The 26,007-nt window shown below is 37.3% G+C and overlaps 1 protein-coding gene across 5 annotated transcripts; it reads left to right on the top strand.

The window, feature by feature from the left end:
• Positions 1-2,682: 2,682 nt before the first annotated feature.
• LOC107733590 (vitamin D3 receptor B-like) lies at positions 2,683-21,704 on the top strand. Of its 5 annotated transcripts, XM_016545272.1 has the most exons (10): positions 2,683-2,762; positions 10,490-10,619; positions 13,566-13,710; positions 13,857-13,987; positions 14,952-15,136; positions 16,016-16,109; positions 17,019-17,205; positions 18,724-18,875; positions 19,932-20,048; positions 20,162-21,704. In XM_016545272.1, the coding sequence occupies exons 3-10, from the start codon at positions 13,568-13,570 to the stop codon at positions 20,413-20,415; spliced, it is 1,263 nt and encodes a 420-aa protein (XP_016400758.1). In that variant the 5' UTR covers positions 2,683-2,762; positions 10,490-10,619; positions 13,566-13,567; the 3' UTR covers positions 20,416-21,704. The 5 variants fall into 5 exon arrangements, with proteins under 5 accessions (XP_016400758.1, XP_016400757.1, XP_016400759.1 ...); XM_016545271.1 differs by lacking the exon at positions 10,490-10,619; XM_016545273.1 differs by lacking the exons at positions 2,683-2,762; positions 10,490-10,619 and adding an exon at positions 9,677-10,140.
• Positions 21,705-26,007: the final 4,303 nt, after the last annotated feature.

Here is a 26,007-nt window from a genome sequence, read left to right as displayed (position 1 = left end):
TCATCTTTTCCACTGTTTATCCTATTTTTTTTCTCTCTCTAGGAAATCAAATGCTTTTTCCATGTGACATTTTCGTTCCGAGTAAAGATGTAGCAAGAAAGATGGGTGTTTTCTCATATTTCCCTTTTTGGCAAAAAAAAAAGAAGAAGATATTTTCATTACAAAATAAGGGGCAACAGACTAAAAATCCAACTAATTTAATCTAAATTTACACAACACTTATTTTACGTTTACATAGTATTAATCTAAATGCTAACTATATGAATGTCATAAACAGCCTTATATTGCACAACAGCAAAGCATACGGTATTAATTCAATTCAATTCATGTTTATTTGTACAGCGCTTTTCACGATACAAATCGTTGCAAAGCAACTTTACAGCAAATTAAGTTTCTACAATATTTAGTGGTAGCTTATTAGTGGTGACTGTCAGTTAATGTACATATGGCAGAAATGTACGGACAAATCAATTAAAGACGTAATCAAACAGACGATGAACACTATTAACAGCAATCATTATATGATGCAATCAAACTTATAGCAGAATACTGTATTAATACTATTGCTGCTTACAAAATGTATTGCTCATAATGTTTTATTGTATATAGCTTTAAAAAAGCAAAATGATTTTAAGCTATGTTTTTATCTGATTTCCATACAGAATCCTGATTGGCTGGCTACCCTTGACCTTTGACCTACATGAAGTAACATTCTATGTTCTGCACACATTCCAGTTATCTTTGTAGTCTCTGAGAGGTTATGAACTGTTATATCACTGTAATCGTCAGAACATTTTGTACATGGGAAATGGAAAGAGGAGAACAAAAGTATGATCTTAGTCAAATGCAGATGACTATTGAGAGAGGGATCTTTTATAGGTGAACACCACGACAGAATCCTCTGAAGGTCACAAGACCAGATTAAACATCATAAATTCACATACAGTATTACTGTGTTAATAGTATAACAACATTGTACCAGTTCTATGATATTCCATATCTCTTTTATTTCTCTTTGCGGTGCTGTTTCAAATGTACGTACAAAGCATGCTTAGTGCCCTAAATGTGCCCCTCTATATTTCCAGACAATAGCCCATATGTTCCTGTGAGAGGACGACGGAAACAGCCAATGGATAACCATAAGATGCCCCTCTCTCTGCATCTTTTACTTCCATTCATGCCTCTACAATCTTCCTTTCACTACGTCACTCCATTACATTTCTCTTCCTTTATCTCAACATTCACCATCAATCATTACAGCTCAGATCTTATACACACACACACGCCTGCACACAAACACGACACAGAACCTTTCTTCTCCCACTGCGTTCCACAGGACTGAATTCCCCCATGTGATCAGGCTAATACAATCAAACTTGTATGTTATTTTTCTCTTATGCATACTCACACACAAGCACACAATGTTGAGCTCTGCGTTCTAGGCCTGAAACAGAAGCCTCTGATATACTACCCAGGCAGACACACCCAAGTAAAACATGAACTCATCTCCTTACAAACCCAAATATTATATTTAAAAAAAAGACTGGCCGTCATAGACGGCTGAACATTTCCATGACTTACTGCAGTAACTGTAGCAACTAGAAATCGCCTACTGCTATTAGGTTAAGTAGGTTATTGGCTAGGCCATAAATTGTTTTGTGTTGCATTTATGTTTTTCTTAAAGAAACAGCAAAAACACAAAAGGAAAATTCGTTAATTTCATATCTGTCATCATTTATTCACCCTTTCCGACCCTGTATGGCATTCTCAAAAAGAAAGAATGTTAGGGAATGATACCCTTGCCTCTTTCTTTTTTTACATACAAAGAAAATGAATGGTGCATGAGGCTGTCATTCTTTTGTGTTTCAGAGAAGAAAGTCATACAGGTTTGCAACAACAGGATGAGTAAATGTAAAAAGTATTCCTTCAATACAGAATTAAGTGCCTGGCACACATTTATTCTCGTTTATACACGAATATGATGCTCGACCTCATGCGGACAAACTGTTTACCTTGTTGGAGTCTCTGACGTCACGACACACCCCTCGCGCGCGTGAGGGTGTGTGTGTGTATGTGCGCGCGCAGCAGCTCGCCTGTGAATGCAGCAGTGGGGTTCGTGCTTGTGAGTGAGTGTGTTTTGCTTGTGGAATGTGGGAGTTGTCCCCACGCGCTTTACGAACAACCGACCTGTCCAAACAGTGCGCGCGTGACAGAGGATGTCACACCAACCAAAACAGCGGACGCACGCTCACAGCAGTCTTTGATCCGTTATTGGAGGAAAATCCGCTGTACAGGGTAGAGTCTGGGCGGGGCGTAATTACACGGAGTCCCATCTATTTAGGGTCAAGTACAACATTTTTACAGTCCTAACCAGTGTGGGTTCAAAGTTTGTTTTGTGTCCTGAAACTGCGAATCACCCACAGGTCTGAGTCGGAGGAAGTGCTTTCAGAATCGACCGATATTTTTTGTGGTATTATTTTGTCTTTAATTAATCCACAGACTCGCGATCAAATCTGCATGGGATGGATTGCAAAACTGCAATAGCCAGCGTAATTCGTTAGCATCTCGTCGACTAGCTCCTCCAGAGGCTCGACCGCGAGTACGGGGCTGCGGTGCGGCTGGACGCGGAGCGAGGCGACCCTCTGCGGGGCTGCGCTGCCGAGGCGGTGGGCGTGTTTTCTCGGCGTGCTAGATTTACAAGTTACGGGCTGAAGTGAAGCAGCAAAAGTCACATCTTGCTTGATCGGAAAAGTTGCACGCAGGTACGAAGCGAGCAGTTTACTCTAACACACACTTTTATCAAAGTGAACCTTGTGCGCGCACTAATGCAATTCAAAACAAAAGCTGCTAGTCTGCTAATGTTAGGTAACCTACTCAAGTGACTGTTTTTTTTAACCTGGCACATGAGATCCAGAGAGGGAGAGAGAGTTCGTGTGGTAGTTGCTGAGCTAAAACACGTTTGTCACTTTAAAACCTGTTTATTTAGTCGTTGTGTGTCTTTGATGCGTCTGTCTCGTTGCACTGATTAAATGTAATTTAAACACCGACCGTGGCACGTTATACAACGTGGAAAACTTTGCATGCCTCTGAGTACAGCTAGTTCTGAAGGATAACTTAAAGCAGCAAATTCGTGCTAATGAAGGAGAAGGAATGATTATATTCAAAGCAATGTAAATGCGTGTAATGGTAATGAGTTATCTTGATAGTATTGCTGCGCATCGGCTCATCTGTTGTGGTAATTTCCAACTGCGACATCATCAGCCACAGCGACAATATCGCTTCTACAGTTTTACCAGCACTTTTAAATGTACTGCTTTAGAGATTGAGCTAACTTCTCTTACCAAGAACTGTTATGTCAGAGATGTACGTAACTAATTCACAACAAAACGTGCAATACGAGTGTAGTGATTCAGGTCGGATACCTACACTGTACATGTGTGTGTGTGTGTGTGTGTGTGTGTTTGCCGTATCACTTTATAATAGCTTTCTTTGATAAAATTAACAAACATTATTGAATTATATAATGTTTAATAGATCGTTATTTATTATACATTACAATAGTTACAATGTAATTAAACTTTCATTCATATATTTTCACATATGTGCGTATTTAAATATACATAAATACATTATCTATTGTGCATTTGCTTATTTGTCTGTAATGTTTAATTGTAAGGAAAAGTTATTGTTTCATTTAAACAATGTTTTAATTTGTTTTCTTGTATTTGTTAATCTTATGCTGTCATAAGAATAAACATTGTCGTCTTTTTGCAGTATGGTTGGAACATAATGTGCATATTAAGTATTTTACCTAATGGAGAGACCTGTATGTTTTATAAAACCTGATGATGAAAGTAAAACTTTATAAATGCTTTATTAAAAACCTAATAAAATGTAATAACCCTGCTATATGTGGCATTTTAACCTATTGTTTAACATAATGTCTTTGTGGGTCATATAGGAGATAGAGTGTGTGACTCAGACCTGAAAGCACATTGTGCTGTTGGTATGTTGAGAATCTGTTGTAGTTTGCATTGTTTGTTTAACATGTCGGTTGAACTAGGCTAGGTCTTTTTCCACTGTTCCTAATGGACAACTAGTTTGGGCATGTTAGACAAGCATGGTCAAAAGTAAATGACTGGTCATATTAATTCTCATATTTTCTAGTGGTTTAGGTTGATGTCAGGTGGCAGACCTTAAAAATCAATGTAATAGTTACCCTTGTCCCATGTTGAATTGGCTAATAGGTTTGCAGTGCCTAGGACCAGTTGTATCATATAATGTGTTTGTGTGGCTGTAATGCAATTGGTTGAAGTGGTTGTTTTGGGAACGATGCTCTATTGAGCAAATTCAGATTTGAGATTTTCTCATTTGAGTGAAAATAGTATGAGATAGCAACCATGTAAGATGAGATGAGATACCCTGGAATGATTTCAAAACCCTCTTTCCCTTTTATTTAGTACCATTGTCTTTTGTATGAACACTACTGTTCGAAAGTTTGGGGTCAGTCCTTTTTTTAAAGAAATAAATTCTTTATTAAGCAAGGACACATTTAATCAAAAGAGACATTGTATAATTTTACAGAAGTTATCTATTTTAAATAAATACTGTTCTTTTGAACTTTCCATTCATCAAAGAATCCTGAAAAAAAAGATGATTTTTTCCACAAAAAGATTAAGATGCATGACTGTTTTAAACATTGATAATATGTTTATTGAGCTCCAAAATCAGCATATATTAGAATGATTTCTAAAGAATCATGTGACACTGAAGACTGGAGTAATGGCTACTGAAAATTCAGCTTTGCCATCTCAGGAATAATTATATTTTAAAATATATGAAAGTAGAAAACAGTTCTTTTAAGTTGTTATAATATTTCACAATATTACTGTTTTTACTGTATTTTTTATCAATTATATGCAGCCTTGTTTTTGAGCATGAGAAACTTCTTTCAAAAACATTAAAAATCTTACCAACCCCAAACTTTTGAACTATAATGCACACTGTATATGTAAACATATCAAATTTTTTTCTCTCTCTCTTTATTTTTGTTAGTCTTTTTTGATTATCAGTGCAGGATAAATAACTGAAAGTCGGTGGATTTGTTTTATGCTGAGCTTCAGACCAGTATGGACCGCAGAAGCAAAATCTATATCGTCCTATACTGGATGTTTACATTTTCAGTATAGTCCAAAATACCCATGCACCTGTATGTTATGTTCATAACCGTGATCGATTCTGTGTCATGCTGGACTTCCTTTGTGCACGTCTCGCTTTATGTAGGTTGCACTGATGATATGTTCCTTTTGTTTAAAGGAACTGGATTGTGATGTTTAGGTTGTTATTGTGGCGGTGCTCATTTCAGAGGCTGGAATGTGTGTGCCTGTGTGTAGTTTCTGTAACTCTAGGCAGAAGCTGTGAGGCCTTGACTGTAGCCCTGTAGAGAGGCCCATTGAAGGGGAAGTTGGCTCTGTATGTGTGTGTGTGTGTGTGTGTGCATGCAGACCACTGGGATTGGACACAGGGTAGAAAGACCCCCTGTACGGAAGGAGGGAAAAAGGGAGGAAAGAGGAAGGAGGAGTCAATTACACTTTTCTGGTCATGTGTGTGTTCTTGCCCCGTGTTTTGCATGGACAGAGTGAGTGGTCGCGTTACGGCAAGGGTAACCAAAGACGAATACGTAAAAAGGCTATTCACAGGTTTCTCATTAGTAAACAGCCTAAATTTGACTTTTGTAATGTAACTTGAACAGTTTTGGCCTGATGTTTGTTTATTTACTGTGGCTAATGTTTTACAGTGCTATCTTTGTCTTTGCATCTTTTTTTAAATAATATTTGTTTGCTTATGATGAATTTAACAGTTCAGAAATAATTGATGTTCAGTGTGATGAGGTTTTTCAGCATGATGGAATGATAAATGATTAATGTATGTCTTTGCGCAGCGTATCTTCGGCTACTGTGGATTCGTACTATTTGCTCAGTGCTTGACATTGCTATAAACGGCTTAGCTAAACCTATGTGGACTGAGAGTCAAATAGACTGAAATAACACAGAAATGGTATGATCTTTTTTTTTATTTTTTATTTCTTTCCATTGCATTGATTTCTGTGAGATCCTCTAGTTACTTTGGATAGTCCTTCAATATATAGGGCCTAAGGGATAATATACAGTCAGACAGGGTGATCAGGAAGTGGAAAGATCTTGTCACCCTAATTACATACTTACCAAGTAAATACATAAATTATACTTATAAAGTTTAGTGGTTATTACACAAAAATAACTGACAGCAGGGTGCAACGATTGGCCAATCAGAAGTAGATGTTGCTCAGACTCAATTTAGGTTCTTCTTCACTGAAATGTGATACATCTGTCTCATCAAGATTTCGAGATGCACATTTGTCCCTTATTTGACAAGTTTTCTAATATACACTGTCAGAAAAAAAAATGTTGTCACTGGGACAGTACTCTAAAAGCTACATCATTTGTACCTTATTTACCCCAAAATGGTACCTAATAGGACCTTAAAGGTACATGTTAGTACCTTAAGTTTATATTTTGCACCATTATAATATTTTGTAACTGGAGGGTACCACTCCAGTGACAGCTTTGTACCTTTTTTTTCTGAAACTGTAAGTATTTATAATAACTAAGTATTGCTAAATAAATAAATTCTGAGATTAAAGTAAGATAAAAGTAGAGATGTTGCTGTTGTCTCCACTGCATTAAAAGGATGGTTCACCCAAAAATGAAAATTATGTGGTCATTTACTCAGCCTCATGTTGTTTCAATCTGTGTGACTTTCTTTTCTTCAGTGGAACATAAAAGAAGATATTCTGAAGAATGTTGGTAACCGAACCGTTTTGGTTACCATTGATTTCCATTGTATGGACAAAAATATACATGCATTTCTCAAAATATTATCTCGTGTGTTCCACAGAAGAAAGAAAGTCATACAGGTTTGGAATGACACGTGGGTGAGTACATGATGACCAAATATTAATTTTTGGGTGAATTGTCCCTTTAAGGTTGTGTTTATGTTGAAGCGATTTTTGGATGTGATGATGTTGGCCTACATGGATCGAATTTATTTTTCTCCTGAATATTACCACATTTCTTGGGGTTAAATCTAAACCAGCTTGATTTCAACACATACATCGGCTGTTCCGGCTCCTTATGTCAGTGTAAATGCTGTCTGTGGTCGAACATCTAGTATAAACAATTACTTATACATTTATGTAACGTGTGTATGTTTTTACCCTATGCAAATGGAAATCTCTGAAAGAATCCGACAGTAAAATGACTTTACCATGTCTTCATAGAGTGTTGCTTGGCATGAGTCTTAGTTTGTATTTGTGTGGTGTACTTGTGGAATTTTGTGTGTTGTGTGTGTGAGAGAGAGACTTTGTGTGTGAGTGTGTGGCAGTGTTATAATCTGGCAGTGTGTTTCCAGTAGGGTTCGTGTGAGGACAGCAACAGTTTCTGTGTGTTCTGGACCCGTACTGACCCAACTGGCTCTGCGCATTACACATACACACATATTTCATTAGCGTGTGTATGTGTATAGAGGAAATGTGTAGGACTGTTAGTCTCTAAGTCTCTGTCTGTTTTTATGGTTTTTATGGGTCTGCTGATCGTTCTGCCTTTATAGCCGTCAAAGCCAGTTTGCCGGGTTGCTCCAAGTGGGAGAACATTTCTACAGGGCTTTAGTATGTGATGTTGCATGTGTTCCTGTGTTTTCCACATGGTCTCCATGCCAGGCCTGGCATTCCTGCCGTGTGAGTCTGTATCTGTCTGTTGTCATAGCTAATGAAGGTTTATGAAACCCTGACAGCATCTCTGTCCTGTCCTGTGTACAGGTGCCCCTCAGCCTCTGCTGTAAGGGCTGGGGCGCTTTTCTCTGTTTACTTAAATTTATGACCTAACTATGCCTAAATGCCACACTAGTTACAAAGTCAACCCGCATTATGCAGTTACTAGAAGTTTTTATCGCGAAGGAACCATAGTTACGCATGTCGATTGAAGTATCACCATAGCTACATGTTATAGAGTTACTATAGCATGACCACTGTATGTTACACAATAACCACTGGCAATATGTTATGGAATATGCTAATCTCTGGTTATCAGCAATGACTTTGCTCTCTGCATTTGTTTTCGAAAAGGTCAAAGTCAATTCTCAACATATTTTCAAACCATTTTCATCTGTCTTTACGTTTATTTTGAAAGATGACGCTCGCGATTATGGTAAGGGGCGTTACATTTCCGACGCGTGCTCTTAGTGTTCGGCCAATCACAATGCACTGGGTCAGCTGGCCAATCAGAGCAGACTGTGCTTGTCGGAAGGAGGGACTTTGTAGAAAACGAAGCGTTTGAGAGAGGCGGGGCATAGAGGACCTACAATAATGTACAGTATTTGAAAAATAATGTGTTTTTTGAACATTAAAGCATGTCAACATATTCTGTTACACCAAATACACAAAATAATGATCTTTAAAATAGCATGACCCCTTTAAAAGATAACGATCGTGCATGTTACTTCGAAGGCGATCTTCTCCACTTTAGTCATGCGGTACATCGTTCTTTTATATGATAAACAGGCCATTTTACTCACAACCAGGTCATTCTGCTGAAGAGGGACAGTCTTTCTCGTACACCTTGGCCTACATACTTGTTAGTGCTATGTGATGCTTCAGTCAGTTCAATCATTAACTCTGAACTACATTAAAGGGCATCACGATCATACATATAGTGAGGCCACAGTCAAAGTGTCAGTCATGCCGTCTTCACATGTCCAGACCTAAATATTCCAGGTGTTCTCAGATTTCTTAGATGCTATATGGCATCAGATGACACATTAACCTGACCGGCCAATTAAGACACATTTAAGATTTTCGGAAAGTCTCCTGTCTCCTTCATGCTATGTGTGCGTTGATAACAAGAGCCATATGCTGAAGCAAATGCGAATAGCGGATATGTGATGTGCACAGTCCAAAATCTCAGTGTGCACACACACAGTTAATGATTTTGGAGACTTGTGAAAGCAAGCAAGGACTGAATTTACCTAACAATTGCTTTTAGACTGACTGCTTTTAGTATACTTTTTAGAAGGAAATTGGTCATTATATTATATGAAGTCATTATATATTCATGTTATGATTATCAGGAAAATAGTATTATTAAATGGATTTGTCCTTCTAACCTTCTGTCTTTTTGTTAAATCTATGTTTTGCACTTTACATGTGAAGTTCATTTTAGATTATTGAGTGTAATGCAGAGCATTGCTCATAATATTAGTTGATGAGGACTATATTGTATAGCAAGGCTATCACTCATAGCTACAGCTCACTTCACTAAGTCTACTTTATGATTTAACAGATTTTTTTCCACACAGGCTGTTGAGAAATTAGGTACAATCCAGAATAATGAAACTCAATGACTTTTTTCCTGCACTTGAGTGCACCAGGATGTGAATGCTTATGTAAGCATGTATGAAGTAAAAATGACCTAAAATGTATGTGAATTGCATTAATTTGTTTGAAAAAAATACCAATCTTTTATATATTTTCTTATATAATGACAGAGACATTTAAAGAGTTTGTTTGCGCCCACTGTAAGCCTGTGCTTCAAAGTTCACATTCATTTTATTAAACACTTTTTGTTATTGTTTATTTATTAATTTAAAGTTGATTTATTATTATATGATTTACTTCTGTCCCCCTTTTTGAATCTGTCTGAATATTGACAAGCAAAAAACAATCATTATCATTACTGGAGAAGCCTTGAAAAATAGCAACATCCATCTGCAGGTTACCTTCAAAAATATGCACATAAGTAGTGCCATGTTTGTGGATGACTGCCAACTAAATCTTCACAAACAGGGATTGCAAATGTTTCACACATTTTGAATAGATGAATAAATGAACAGCCCAATTTAGATAAATGCATAATTATGTGCTGAAGTGTTTTGAAATGGTTTTATTAGTGCGAGTTTTCTGTGTGCATTAGAGTAATTTGAGAACTTTCTCTTGAAGAGGTTACATCGTGTGTGTGTGTGTGTGTACACTATATGAAGCATTTCCTCACAACTTACTGAGTGAAAACAGGAAAACATCATTCAGGTGACATCACCCTCTATGCTGAGGTATGTTTATTTGGTTTGCACTGTTCCTGTTTGTACACATGGAGTCGTGATGTCCCCGCGACCTTTCACATAGATCTCCACTTTATTGCTGATTCCATGTATTACGACAGGGTTAAGGGTGAAAGGGTTAATCGCGTGCTTTTCTCATATACACATTTATTGTGACAGTATTCTTATCACCTGATGCTTTTTAGCTGTTTGAGTTGGTGTGTCACTTTGACCTCTGACTCATTTCAGCATGGCTGCTGTTCCTCATGGGTTGCTCAGTGGGGCTATATATAATGATTTTATGTTTCTGTTTTTGCTGACCTTGTTCTTTTTTTTTTTTTCTTTCTTTTTTTCAAAAAAGGCTTTTGATGGAGATATTGAAGCTGACATCTGTTTGTTTTCATTTGCACGGTCTCCTACAACCACTCCAATCCTCCTGCCCTTCCTCGATGGTGTAGCACTGATAGCTAATTAATATTCCCCTCTATCTCGTACGCTCTTTATCAATGCGCATACATTAGTGATGCTTATATAAAGAACTCTGTTTTTCCCCCCATTCAGTTTGTGATACTGCCTCATAGCTTTAATCAGAATGATTTATTGTTCTATTAAAGAATTGTTAATTATTCAACACTCGCTATAGAACATCAGTTATGATTTGTGGTTTTGTTATTCTGTCGGTCTGTACTGAAGAAATAGGGAATGTCCTTTTTTTTTTTTTATTCCTGCTTTATATACACTACCAGTCAAAAGTTTAGAATAATCAAAATTTTTAAAATGTTTTTGAAAGAAGTCTTTTATGCTCACCAAGCCTGCATTTATTTGATCAAAAATGCAGTAAAAACAGTATTACTGCATAATATTATTTCAGTTTAAAGTAACTTTTTTTCCTATTTAGTATATTTTAAAATGTAATTTATTCCTGTGATGGCAAAGCTGAATTTTCAGCAGTCATTACTCCAGTCTTTAGTGTCACATGATCCTTCAGAAATCATTCTGATTTGGTGCTCAGTTTTTTTATCAGTTGTTATTGGCGCTCCAATATTAATAATGGTTCTTGTTATTATCAAGGCTGAAAAGTAGTTTTTGATGCTTAATTTATGTTGATATGCTTGATACTTGGATATACATGATACTAGGGTTGGGCCCATAGACGATGCCATCGTCCATCGCCGATGGCTGATAGACATCACGATGTTGAGCCGGCATCGTGATACACCCCCCCCACCCCCCCACATCCCAATACCGTGTTCGGAAAGAAAATGACGTGTAGGCGGAACCCCTAAAGGGAATACATACAGATGGGAGGAAAATATATATTTCAATATCTTTCCTTGCAGTTATATAATTGGGTAATTATTCTACATATATATTTCTGCATCAGGGAGCCGCTATTATACCTGGCGTTGAAACTGGCATCGTGCTTTTGATCGCTTTTAGTTTCACTTTCACTTTCGAGATTCGTGATCACTACTCTGTTTATACTATGGAGCGGCAGTACTTGCCACACATTTTACAAGATTATATGTTTGTCAGTGGTACTGAGGATCTGCAAATCATTCGCCATCGTCCTCAGTCATCTCTCCTTACTCTGTTTATGTGGTAAGTGAAATTTTATGTACTGTAGGATGTAACAGGCAACCTTTACACCGTGTTTACATCGGACGTGTCGCACCGTGCCGCATCAGCTAAAGTCTGTCTACACTGGACACGACAAAGCGACCTTTGAAAATAATTTGAAATTTGTGTCAGCACATCATAAATAGAACGCGGCAGCAGTTTAATGAGGGAAAAAAATTAACTTAAATGATTTTAGCAAATGGCTGCAATATAACAAAGAGTGAAAAATTTAAGGGGGTCTGAATACTTTCCGTACCCACTGTATAATAAATCTCTATTATAGATCAGTGGTTCTATAGTATTTTGTGCGCTGTGCCACTCGCGTCCGGTGTAGACACGGTGTTAGGAATCGTGTTTTCCCTTATAAAGGAGCCGTTCACATGTCGCGCCTGAAAACGCTAGGCGTGCCGCTTTCTGCTTTTTTCCAAAGCGTTCGGGCACTTGTGCTCTGGAGGCGTCTGCCGTTGCTAAGCAACCATGACCTGCGCTCCATGAAGACGCGGAAGTTTCAGCTAAGGATAAATGGATTTGCAGCACTAAAAATCGCTTGCAGTAGCCCTGCTACTAAATTTATTTAAAAATGGCTATCCCTGTACAGCTACGATCAGCTGTTCGAAGTTTCAGCAAAGGATAAATGGATTTGCAGCACTAAAAATCGCTTGCAGTAGCTCTGCTACTAAACTTATTTAAAAATGGCTATCCCTGTACAGCTATGATCAGCTGTTCCTTCATCTTGGCTGAGCTTTCAATGTTGTTACGGTAAAGGATGAAGCTGATTGGTTGGTTCTTGTCACATGGCCCGCGGTGCGCTTGCGGCATTCTGAAAAGTTGAAATGTTTTTATCTCGATGCGGCATGGACGCGCCTGGAAAAAATGAGCGCGTCGCACCGCGTGCGCGTTGCAACCGCGTCGCTTCCATTATGAGCGCGCCTGCCGCGCGTCTACATTTGAAATAACGAACTTGAGTGCGCAAAAAACGCGATATGTGAATGGCCCCTAAAAGACACGATATGTGAACGGTCCCTAAGGATTCACGCTTTGGGCACACCCCCTAAGGGGCCATTCACATATCACGTGGTGCGATGTGCTAATTTTTTCCAGGCGCGTCCGCGCCGCATCGAGATAAAAACATTTAAACTTTTCAGAATGCCACTGCGGGTCATGTGACAAGAACCAACCAATCAGCTTCACCCTTTCCCGTAGCAACATTGAAAGCAAAGCCAAGATGAAGGAACAGCTGATCGTAGCTGTACAGGGATAGCCATTTTTAAATCAATTTAGTAGCAGAGCTACTGCAAGTGATTTTTAGTGCTGCAAATCCATTTATCCTTTGCTGAAACTTCCGCGTATTCATGGAGGGCGCAGGTCATGGTTGCTTAGCAACGGCAGACGTCTCCAGAGCGCAAGCGCCCGAACGCTTTGGAAAAAAGCAGAAAGCGGCGTTTTCCACGCGTTTTAAGGCGCGACATGTGAATGGCCCCTAAAGCCCCGTTCACACTAGTTGCCAGGGGCTGGCGATGAGGTTATTCTTGAATGAATAGAAAGCTCAAAAGCATTTATTTGAAATAGAAATATTTTGTAACATAAATGTCTTTACTGTCATTTTTTTCAAATGAATGCGCCCTTGCTAAATAAAAGTATTAATTTATCAATTCAGTATTGTCATCACAGGAATAAATTACAATTTAAAATATATTCAACAAGAAAACGGTTCCTTTAAATTGTAATATTGTAATCTTATGTTCCCATCATCCCCATAAATGCACAACTCTGTATGTTTGACTCTGTTTCTCCTCCTCCTCCTTCGTCTCCTATAGTGATGGAGTCAGCCGTTAGTACATCCACTCAAGTGCCAGATGAGTTTGACCGTAATGTTCCACGGATCTGTGGTGTGTGTGGAGACAAAGCCACTGGCTTTCATTTTAATGCGATGACCTGCGAGGGCTGCAAAGGCTTCTTCAGGTACACATGCATGCACTTTCTCTCATCCAATTTGGTATTCGCACATTTACACCGATGTTCATTAAGAAACCCATTAACACATATTATCTGTAACCAATGTGATACTGCCAGACTATTTTTAGCGGTTTTGCGTGCGTGTTCATTAGGCGCAGTATGAAGCGGAAGGCCAGTTTTACCTGTCCCTTTAATGGAAGCTGCACCATCACTAAAGATAACCGTCGCCACTGCCAGGCCTGCAGACTCAAGCGTTGCCTGGATATTGGCATGATGAAAGAGTGTGAGTTACTAGCCAACATGACACATCTCGGAACACTGATTACTGGGAGCCAAGACATACTTTGTTATATCATGTTTTAATTATAGTTTAGATTTTTATTTAACCTGGAGTTTCTAAAGCTTCCAAATGTCATTTTTGTGATCTTGAAGGGCTCTGCAGGAATGGCATGCTATTTGTAAGGCTGTTCCAAACAAAAGCATGTAAGATGATCCATTCACAAAAGGCCCCGAAAGGCAGTTAGCAAAATGATACTTAGGATAAGGAAGTAGTTTCACCATTTGTGAGCACATGCTCCTGAGTGGCAGCTCTTTGCGAATCATTTTGAAAGTGAAAGGTACTTCAGAATATGGATTTCACAATGTTTGATTGCTCTTGTGTTTTGAAGAATCATCAGTGGAAATTATAGCTTGTATGTTATCACTTTTTTTTTAAACAAACATCACATGCAGAAAGATAAGATATATTTGAATTAAGTCATAAAAAGGCAATATTTGATGCAAATGTTTTAATGTCCCCAAAAATTGTAATAGCTATAAACCTGAATATTTCTTTAAACCTAAAAATAAAAAGTTAAATTTTTATTTAGAGAGACTGAAAATTAATAATAAATAATGCTTAGATTGGTGGGGGAAAAGGAAGAGAAATATCCAGTAGAAAGGGAAATAAATGTTCAGATAATGTGGTTCCATTTTTTTTCAGACATTTCTACAAGTAAAAATGGTCTGATGGAATTGTTCTCCCCATTGTCAGTATCTATGAGACTGAATTAAATTAAAGCTATCGATTAAACTGAACTCTATCAAACTATACTAAAGTAAATTATAATGAATTATGGTTGTAATATAACACTGGAGAACAACATACGATTTTAGTTCCTCATTTTTGAAATATTACTGTATTTTACCTGTAATAAAATTATATTACATGGGCATAGCAATAATACTCATCTGTCTTTTTCCTTCAGTTATATTGACGGATGAGGAAGTTCAGAGGAAAAAGGAGCTGATCCAGAGGAGAAAGGATGAGGAGGCGCAGAGGGAGGTGCAGAAGCCCCAGCTTTCAGAAGAGCAGCGCAGCATCATTGATACGCTGGTGGATGCGCATCACAAAACCTATGACGATTCCTACTCTGACTTCTCACGCTTCAGAGTAAACTATTCATCTGATTTTTCTCTGTTCTCTTCCTCTCTTCTGCATACCATTCAACCAGTTTTAAGATGTTCTTGAACAGTGGGCCCAGTGAGGTTTTGGACACTTAAGTGATATTTAATGCAGGCAACATTAAGCATCAAACCAAGCGGCATCTGTAAACAAATGATTCTAGAGCTTTAACATTTCTCAACCAACTGGTGCTAAAATGATTTTAAGTGATCATACAATACAGTTCAAATGTTTGGGGTTGGTAAGATTTTTGTCTTTTAAAAAAAATTGTTTTTGAATGAAGTCTCAAAAGCTCGCCAAGGCTGTATTTATTTTGTATTATTACAATTTAAAATTACTGTTTTCTATTTTAATATATAATATGGATTGTATTCCTGTGAAGGCAAAGCTGAATTTTCAGCATCATTACTCCAGTCTTCGGTGTCACATGATCCTTCAGAAATCATTCTAATATGCCGATTTGGTGATCAAGAAACATTTCTTATTATTATCAATGTTGAAAACAGTTTTGTGGAAACCATGATTAAGAATTCTATGATGAATAGAAAGTTCAAAAGAACAGCATTTTCCACTTTTGTTCAATCTAATGTGTCCTTGATGAATAAAAATATAGATTTTTTGTAAAAATTAAAAAACATCTTACTATTCCCAAATCTTTGAATGGTGATGTATATATGATATCCCAAATGTTTGCTATATGTCAAATAAATCCCATTGTTTTGATATTTTGTTATATAATAATGCAGAGACATTCTTACATTTTTAAGTGTTCAAATACTTTTTGGGTCCAATTTTTTTTGTCTTTCTTAGGCATCCTTTGCTATTTTTTTTCAGTGTGTTCTTATGTTTATGTGTGTTTTGTTGCAGCCTCCAGTTAGAGAGGGTCCAGTTACACGTAGTGCCAGCCGAGCCGCGTCTCTTCATTCAGATGCCTCGTCAGACTCCTTCAGCCACTCTCCAGGTGACACACAAACGCACAAGCATATACACATGCGAAACAAATGCACACAAACACTCATTTGTGCGTAAATCACCTGTTAAGTTTCTTCTGAGAAATATTTTTCAGCCCAGTCTGAGGCGCGGGCAGGCGTGTGTTTGTGTGTTAGAGAGTTGTGTGTCTTATATGCACAGCAGGCTCTGTCCATCTCACCATGCCTGACGTCACAGGAGAGCCATTCTAATGACAAACAGACTATTCACATGCGTACATGTATACACACACACACACGGCTCATCCTGGAAGCAGCAAGTTGTTTTTGTAACTTTACATATGACATTAATCATAAACTCTCTATTGGGGTGGGGGGGTATGACCATAATCTTACAGCGCACACTATGAGTACTTTATGATTTTTAAAATAAATAAAAATACCAATTGAAAAATTTTGTTTTTAATAATAAACAGTTCAGATTAATTTTCTGATTGCTGCAGATGTCTTCAGTGATTTTAGTGCAAGCTTTAGTAAGCATTTATTACAAATTAGAATTTTAAAAAATCCAAATGAATAAATGCAGTTACAATGTCAAGAAAAATAAACCACATTGATTTCCCCCATAATTGTGCAGTCATAATATATGAAAGCAAATTTAAAGTACACAAAATTGCTGAAATAATCTTTTCCACAATATTTCCTTACAGTTCACTAAAACATTAAAAACAGAAGTAGTTTGTTGTCTGGCTGTATTATATAAGGCTGTTGGCAGATTTTGAAATGTACACAAGGGGGAGATAACGCTTCTGTTAATCAGGACATGGATTAATACATGGATTGTTGAGTTTGAAAGGTGGCTCAGATGAAGCAAAGCATGTTTGATCTTTTTTTTGTTTATTTTTTTCTGTCTCTTTCTCTCTCTCTCTTCACATCTGTAGAGTCAGGAGATCGTAAGATGAATCTGAGTAATCTGTTGATGATGTATCAGGAGCAGGGTTTAAACTCCAGTCCAGACTCAAAGGAGGATGAGGGCACTGGTCTTTCCATGCTTCCTCACCTGGCTGACCTGGTTTCCTACAGCATTCAGAAGGTCATCGGATTTGCCAAGTCGATTCCTGGATTCAGGTAAATTTTTGTTTGTGAACCGTCTTTTTTTTTTTGTTTTTTGTTTTTTAATTCATGAATTCATTTTATTTGGAATGGCAGGAGGAGGGATTTACTGAATTGCAATTTGAAGAAATTTGACAGTTACCAGAAGGAATTCAGTTTTGCAACAAAACTGAAGAAATTTTACAGCACAAAAACAACAGCATCATTTTTTTTTTTTTTTTTACAGCAGTCATTTTTATTTTAATTACATATATATCTGAATTCAGTTGTGTTTTGAATTTTGCAGATTTTATTTTTACTGTACAACATCAGAAAATATGTACTAGTTTTCAAAAACTCTATAAAAACAATAATTTATACAGTCAATTAAAAAAAAAAAATCAAAGTAAATTAGAGCATTCCGGGACATGATATACATATGCTCCGTTCAGCTGAATAAAGCTGTTCTTAAAGGAATAATTCACCCAAAAATGAAAATTTGCTGTTAATTTACATCCAAGATGTAGGTGACTTTTTTTTCTTTAGTAGAACAGTAAAGACGATTTTTTACTGAAACCATGGCCCTTGGTAATTCATAAAATACAATTCAATGGCTGCCTCTGATTAAGACTATTTTTTTTCATTTTGAATGCTTTAGACAAGTAAAACATCTGTGTTTCACTTCATTATTGGGTGCTTTAATAATATAATTGCGTGTACATTATGTCATTACCTGATTACATAAACAAATTGATGAATCAGTTATTTGAACCTTTTCATTAAATCAAACTGTCCGAAAAGAATCTGGTTTCCTGGTTGCCTGAGTCTGTGGGTTATAGGTAATTGTGTTGTAAATAATATTCAGTTTCTTGCACTGACCGATCGTTTTTCTTCATAAGGCCTTAATATATCGTCAGGAGCCACAGGTATTGTTTTTGTTGCCTGTATATGTTTTTTTTTTGTATTCTTAAAGTGACGATAGCCATTCACTTGCATTTTATGAATCTCCAAGGACCATTTTTCAGCTACAAATCTTCTTTACTGTTCTACTGAAGACAAATAGTCCCCTACGTCTCGAAAGACCTGAGGGTGAGTAAATTAACAGCAATTCATTTCATTTTTTGGTGAACTATCCTTTTAATTTCACAGGGTTTCATTTTTGTAGGTCTTGAGCAAGGATGATCTCTACATTCCTTTAATCCATTTTTGTGGTGCTTGTTTGTGGAAGGTTCCACCTTTTTCCCAACAGGCTAATGTTAACATGACTATTATCGATTTAATTTCCTCAGGAGCATAAAAATATGTTTGACCTTATAGACTGTCACTCTCCGTACATGTTTCTTGCCTGCCTCTGTGCACTTCCATGTATTTCCCAGCTTCCTCAGAATGTGCGCACATACATATGCATGATGGACCGCATGTTGCTGTGGTAACCATAGGAGTGTCATGTTATCTGCACTGAATGCACCCACTCCCTCTTCATCTGTCATTCACAGAATCCAGCATGAGCCAACATTTGACGTGTGTGCATTTGTGTCTGTTTGTGTGTCTCAGAGAGCTGACAGCTGAAGATCAGATTGCTTTGCTCAAGTCCAGTGCTATAGAAGTGATCATGCTCCGGTCCAACCAGTCTTTCAGTCTGGAGGACATGAGCTGGAGCTGTGGAGGACCCGAGTTTAAATACTGCGTGAATGATGTCACGAAAGGTACACGCAAACAGACATACATTGTTTCATGCAGTGGCTGCAGTTTTGTTATTGTTTATTAAAACTAAATGAAAAATCATTTTTTCATTAATTGAAATAAAGCTGAAATAAAAATTATAAACTTAAATGAAAATTATAAATGTTGCCTTGGCAACTAACTGAAATAAAATGTTTGATGTGCTAAAATTAATAAAAATAAAACTGAAACAAAAATAAAAATGAAACTAAATAGAAATATCAAAAACAACAAAATTAAAATGACAAAACCACAAAACAAAATTACTAAAAATGGAAATTAAACTGAAAATAAAAAATAAAAGGTAATTCAAAATATTGATAAATAACATAATAGCACATAAACATACAAAAATAACACTGAATAGTTACATATTATGTCAAAGTTTACTTGGTATATCGCAAATAGAAGGTTTCATTTGCATTTTATTTGATGTCAGCAGTGGGTTTGGTGATTTTGTGAAAGTTTTGTAAGGTTCATTTTTTTTAAATGTATTTTCTCAAAATAATTTTTCTTTTTATCCCAGTTTTATGCATGGAGACAATATACTGTCTCCAAAAAATGTGGACACTAAGCCAAAGTTAAAAATGTATTCATATCTTTGTTTTGGGTAACAACATATAAAATTAACAAACTACCAAGACTGACATTTGTTTAAAAAAAAATATAGCACAAACATTTATGGTAACATTTAGCAAAGTTCAAACTTCACATGCATCAGGTATAATTAACTAATAATGAATAATATTTTCTTTACAGCATTTATCTAGGCTAATGTTTTAAATAGTTAATTTATACTAGTTCAATTAATTCATTTTAAATGTTTAAACTGTATATGTACAAATTAACATTAGAAATTAGCATAAATATAGACCAATACATGAAAGTAGTGATCATAATTGTATTTTTAATCACTTTCTGGTTATCAAACGTTGTGAACAAGGTCCATAGTCCTTGTGATGAACAACACCTGTAGTTAGTCTCTGTTAATAATGAGCCTAATGAAATCATCCTGATTTTGTGTATGTTTGGGGGCACAGCTGGACACACTCTGGAGCTGTTGGAGCCTCTGGTGAAGTTTCAGGTGGGCTTGAAAAAGCTCAACCTACATGAGGAGGAACATGTGCTGCTGATGGCCATTTGCCTGCTGTCTCCAGGTCAGCGTGTATCCCATATGCACCAAGCATTAGACAGACTGAGACTTCATCCCGTGAAACAAGCCTGTGCTTGCAAACAGAAATCTCACTTGTCTGTGTTTGTGTGCTTGTAGACCGGCCTGGGGTGCAGGACCACGAGCGAGTGGAAGCGTTGCAGGACAGGTTATCTGAGGTTCTGCAGGCATATATCCGTGCGCATCACCCGGGGGGGTGTCTGCTCTACGCTAAGATGATCCAGAAGCTGGCAGACCTCCGCAGCCTGAACGAAGAGCACTCCAAACAGTATCGCTCCCTTTCTTTCCAGCCCGAACACAGCATGCAGCTGACCCCTCTGGTGCTGGAGGTGTTCGGCGGACAGGTCACTTAGCAAGTTCACCCAAGTCGGAGCAAGACATGCGGGTCAAACGGCGTGAGCCGGAGGATTGTGGAGTGGAGTGAATGTACGGTCAATCACCTTAAAATGCATACAGAGTTTCCAGGATGAAGTTTGTGAGTTGCGTGTGTGCGTGTGTGCGTGTGTGTGTGCGTGCATGTGTGCGTGCGTGTGTGTGTGTGTCTTCTGAAAGTGTATCCCTCATCATTTACAGATCGGCTAGGGAGTGCCATAGATGTTTGCATTTGTTTGTTGTATGTAAGGAAGACATTCTCATGAGAATGTAATATGGTCATGGTGTTTTTCACTGTGGCAACTCAATACAGTATATTTTACTGTATTATCAATAGCCAACAGTATTACACTGCATGTGTAGGATGAGTGTGTGAGCGTGCAGTCCTGTTCTAAACCTCTGCATGGTCCCCAAAGCGCTGTCCACTACTGCTGATGTCCTGTCTCTTCACCTCCTGCCTTTAAATGCACAGGGTTAAAAGTACTAATGCAAGCACACAGCTCTAACTCGCCCCTCGCCTAGCCACTTAACCAATCAGACGGCAGCTCCGCCTCCCTTTCCTCTGCCTCCAGAGCTCTGATAGGTCGCTGAACAATGGCTGTCTTCTCTCCTATTTGCCTTTGCTGTGATTGGCCAATAACCTGACGCCTCCACAAAGTGGTCAGTGCAGCATTAGCGCTCGCCACGCAGCTAACCTGTAAATAAGACTCAGTATCTATATTCGTAACTTTTCAAATCAGTGTAAATAGAGTTTGATATAAGTGCTTCGTGTGGCTAATGGTAGAATCTAGCAGAGGGAGACCCTGCAGCCCTGGCTGGTTATAATGAATAGGTAAACAAAGACTACGATCTAACTGTGCGTTTATGAAAACATACAGGAAGCGGAATCATGAATTACGTTTTAAAAAACAGCTTTACCTCCATTCTTTACATTGTCGTAAAGTCCTGTAGGATACATATTTCTCAAATCTTCCATTCTATCATTCTTTTTTTTTTTTGATTAGTTCAACGAATTAAATTTTTTTCAACATTTTACCCTTCGTTAGCCATCATATTTTTTTTCTCATGACACCGCTAACAAAATCATGAATGCTTTTTATCATGAATTTAATTTATTTTATTTTTTTATTTATAGCACATTTGACACAAGCAAGAGTTACACAGCTAAAATAAAAATGTCGGTCATATTTCAACCCAAAAGAAAATAATCTCCCCAGATGAAATTTGAATTACTCTAATATGACAATGGATATCATCCATATTACAATTATGTATTATTTATATTTTAAATAATATATCTTTTTCTCTTCATATTACATTAATGAAGATTTTTTTTCACATTATGGTATTCAAAAATTGTGGGAAAACATTATTAATAAATAAAATTAATTGGAATACTTGAAAATCATGTCACTTTAAAAAAAAAAAATCATAGTTTCATAGTTTAGAGTGAACTATGACCCATGAACTATGGTATCTTCCTGACAGGTTGTGGGAGATTCATCTAACAACTGTTTGTTTTGCTTTGGGAGATAATACTAACTTATTTGGTTCTCACGTTTTTAAAGTAACTAAAAGCAGCATGCTGGGTAATTTATGATTTTAATTTTTGTCATCTGTTACTGTGGTGTTCCATGCTTCCTGGGTATATTTGATATTTTGTTGGCACAGGGAGGTTCTTCAAAGCATATTCTGATTACAGCATAACACAACTCAGCATTCTTCTCTTATGCTGGTTGTTATTATCTAAACAGTAATTATGTTATTATCTAAACAGTAATAATTATCTATACATGTTGGGCATGGTATAGACTTATTGTTTTTGCATGACACCGTGTTAATATCACATTAGCCACTGGCTGCGTTGTGTCCTCTAAAACAAACATAACTGCCTTAGCTTGGCCTCAGCTGTTCACAGTTATTCACTTTAATTGATCTTTTTATGCTTTTTAATTATGTAAGAGTCCTTTTCTCTACTGTGTAAATTATCTGTAAGTGATATTTGCGAGACTCGTCAAGGGCTCCTTGAGTCGCAATATAGGGCTGATGCTTATAGAGCGCTATCTCTGTTGCTTTATATATCTCGTTCTCTTGGTTTCTCCACAAACCTTTTTTTTTTTTTTTTTCACGTCTGATTCATATGAATCTTCTCAGTCAGGGCTCAGGGTCATTAGGAAAAACTTTTCTGTGGTATAAGATTTAATCATAGTTTAATGAAGATTGTCTGTAGGTGTGAGTTTGGTGTCGGAACGATTTAATGATCATGTGAGCTGAATTTAACTACCTGGAAACTGCGGTCGCTCGGAAAGGAGAGCGCAGGTGTGTGTCTGGAAGCGTGTGTTTATGAAGTGAGGGCAATGTATAGCATTTACCTATACACCAAGTATATTCATATATAATTGGGTGTTGCATAATTGGCCCAGCCTTGATGGGAATGTGTTTGTGTGAGAAGGTTATCGTTTCCTCATTATATTACTATTAAATAACTTAGTCATGGCACTTAAGATTTAATGATATGGAAGGTTTGCTATATATATATCTATGAGTATTACTTTGCAACATTAGGAAAAACTTAGAGTTAATCATAGTTAATGAAGATTGTCTGTAGGTGTGAGTTTGGTGTCGGAACGATTTAATGATCATGTGAGCTGAATTTAACTACCTGGAAACTGCGGTCGCTCGGAAAGGAGAGCGCAGGTGTGTGTCTGGAAGCGTGTGTTTATGAAGTGAGGGCAATGTATAGCATTTACCTATACACCAAGTATATTCATATATAATTGGGTGTTGCATAATTGGCCCAGCCTTGATGGGAATGTGTTTGTGTGAGAAGGTTATCGTTTCCTCATTATATTACTATTAAATAACTTAGTCATGTGGCACTTAAGATTTAATTATATGGAAGGTTTGCTATATATATCTATGAGTATTACTTTGCAAATGTAAAAGATTAAAATATTTTCTTGTAGACTAGTTTTGATATTCTGGTATCAGTGTACAGGTGGTGGCACAGGGCAGAGGGTCGTTTGTTTATGTGTGGGTAGGTATGCAAATATCGGAAAGTATGATTGAATGCTAACCTCCATCCCAGTGCGGGCATATTTTATATATATATATATATATATATATATACATTTTTCTTTCATGATGTTATTGCTCTCTTTCGACTGTCTGTTTTATCGTCTTCATGCCTTCTGTCTATTCTAAGCTGCTCAGTACTTTGTGGGATGAGGGCGTACACTCAATTTTAAACTGGAAAACTATGAAATCTTCCAGTCTTGAGCATTTTTGTAATCATTCACTCACTTGTTTCGTTCTGATTTCACGATGAACGAGTGAGAATATCCCTGCAGCACTTACCATAAATATAGATCAGACAAACCAGGACAACATGTCACGTTTAAACAGTTGCAATGTATACAGTATGCATGGTGATGATGATGATGATGATGGCGAGACATGAGAAAGACGAAGATGAAATTGATGTTGGTCTCTTTTCCGAGTCCAAAATGTAACCATAACAAACTACCTCTCTGGGGAACAGAAACATTTGATTTGTATTTTTTTATGATTCATGTTTGTATTTATTGCTGTGCAGTGGCTCACATGGACAACCCAGTACCTCATGTATGAATATCACTTAACAAGAAAGACGCCTTAACAGCTGTTATATCAGATTTTTTTAGAATGATATTATTTGTGTGTACAGTATTTGTATCCTTAGTTTTCGTCAACATGTTGAAACATTTACATACACGGACAGACAGACAGACAGACAAACAACCTTCACAAGAAAGCTGAGAGCTGTTAAGGCGTGGTCACTTCCATGATTGACAGTGTTCAGTTGCTGCTGGGATTGGTTGGCCATCCTCAGGCCCCTCCCCTTCTTTATTCTTACTGCTCAGTTGGATTTTGCTGCTCCGCAAAAATAATTACACAAAACCTGTCAGCATGGCCTTCTCTCTTTTTCTCTTTTTAAATGGTGATGTGTCAGGCGGACATAATCTACTCTGCAAATCACACTTGCTCAAACTTTACCTCGTACAAAAACTCATATACACTCTACAGTCAATACCTCATGCCAGGTCAATCCTAAAATGGAGTAGATGATGCTTTCCAATTGATGATAGAGTCATCCGTGACAAAGAAAAAATTAAGAGAGACATGCTCTTTACCTCTCTTCTTCTGTCTGGTCACCATTGGACAGGAGATCAATAGAACGTTTGTGGCACTAAATGGCTCATAAGTGCAGAAGCACTTCTGTCTCTGAGTGAATGGGTACCATAAGGAAAACCGTAATACAAATGCTAGCTGTTTACTGAGGCTAAAAGTAGAATGCCCGCTCACCAGGACAAAATCAGTTGAATATGACCATTCATGAAACGGTTAAAATTGCCTGTTTTGTTTTCTTTCCTTTTTTTTTCCTTTTACACCATAAAATATTGTAAATTCATGTTCCTGATTTCATGTAATATTGGTCAAATGTTTTCCAAATCAATAAAAGAATATAATAATAAAAACTGGTTACTTTGATTTTCTGTCATATAGGGGAGAGTGGGGTAGGCTGCCCGCCTATTAATCTAGAAAAATGAAATATTTTTGTCAATATGTTAATAAAGGGCCCATCAGATATAGCTGCATGTGCTTGATAAAAATAAGCATATTTTATGCTCAAACCATTTTTCTTATAAAAAATACATTTCTGTATGGCAGATATAATAAACTTTGTCAAGGTATTTTATATATATATATATATTTCTGTGATGTGGTTTTCCATTTAAAATGTATATTATGCATTTCTCCAAGTGTATAATACCTACAGTGGGTATAGAAAAGAATCACCCCCTTTAAAATAATAACATTTTCAGAATCAGAATGAGCTTTATTGCCAGGTATGTTTACACATACGAGGAATTTGTTTTCATGACAGAAGCTTCCACAGTGTAACAGAATAACAGTGACAGGACAAAAACACAGATAATAAGAGGGGGGGGGACAAGTTTACTTTAATTAGAACAAGTAAATAGGGAACTACAATATACAAATTGACAATTGTATGTACAGGTATATTACAATAGACAGTTTTGTATGTACAGGTATATTATGTGCAAGTTCAAAATGTAAACTAAGTATGTGTGTTAGATAAATAAGTGTATAAATAGTGTTGTGTGTGCCACAATTATTGTCAAGTGTTCATAAGATGGATTGTCTGAGGGAAGAAACTGTTCCAGTGTCTGGCCGTTCTGGTGCGCAGTGCTCTGTTGAGTGTCCCACTTCAGGTCCTGAGAGATAGTGGTGCCCAGGAATCTGAATGACTCCACTGTTGTTAGGGTGCTGTCCATGACGGTGAGTGGAGGGAGTCTGTAAGCAGACTCGTCACCGTCCTGAATGAGGCCGATAAGTGTGGTGTCATCTGCAGACTTTAGGAGCTTGACAGAGGGGTTCTTTGAAGGGCAGTCGTGGGTGTAGAGGGAGAAGAGCAGTGGAGAGAGAACACAACCCTGAGGAGCTCCAGTGCTGATTATACGGGTGCTGGATGTGAATTTTCCCAGCCTCACTAGCTGCTGCCTGTCTGT

The sequence above is a fragment of the Sinocyclocheilus rhinocerous genome, unplaced genomic scaffold (genome assembly GCF_001515625.1).
Source record: "Sinocyclocheilus rhinocerous isolate Xijiao unplaced genomic scaffold, SAMN03320098_v1.1 scaffold4023, whole genome shotgun sequence".
NCBI classification, from domain to species: domain Eukaryota; kingdom Metazoa; phylum Chordata; class Actinopteri; order Cypriniformes; family Cyprinidae; genus Sinocyclocheilus; species Sinocyclocheilus rhinocerous.
Note: the sequence above shows the minus strand (reverse complement) of the source record. Positions and strands in the feature narration are given on the sequence as shown.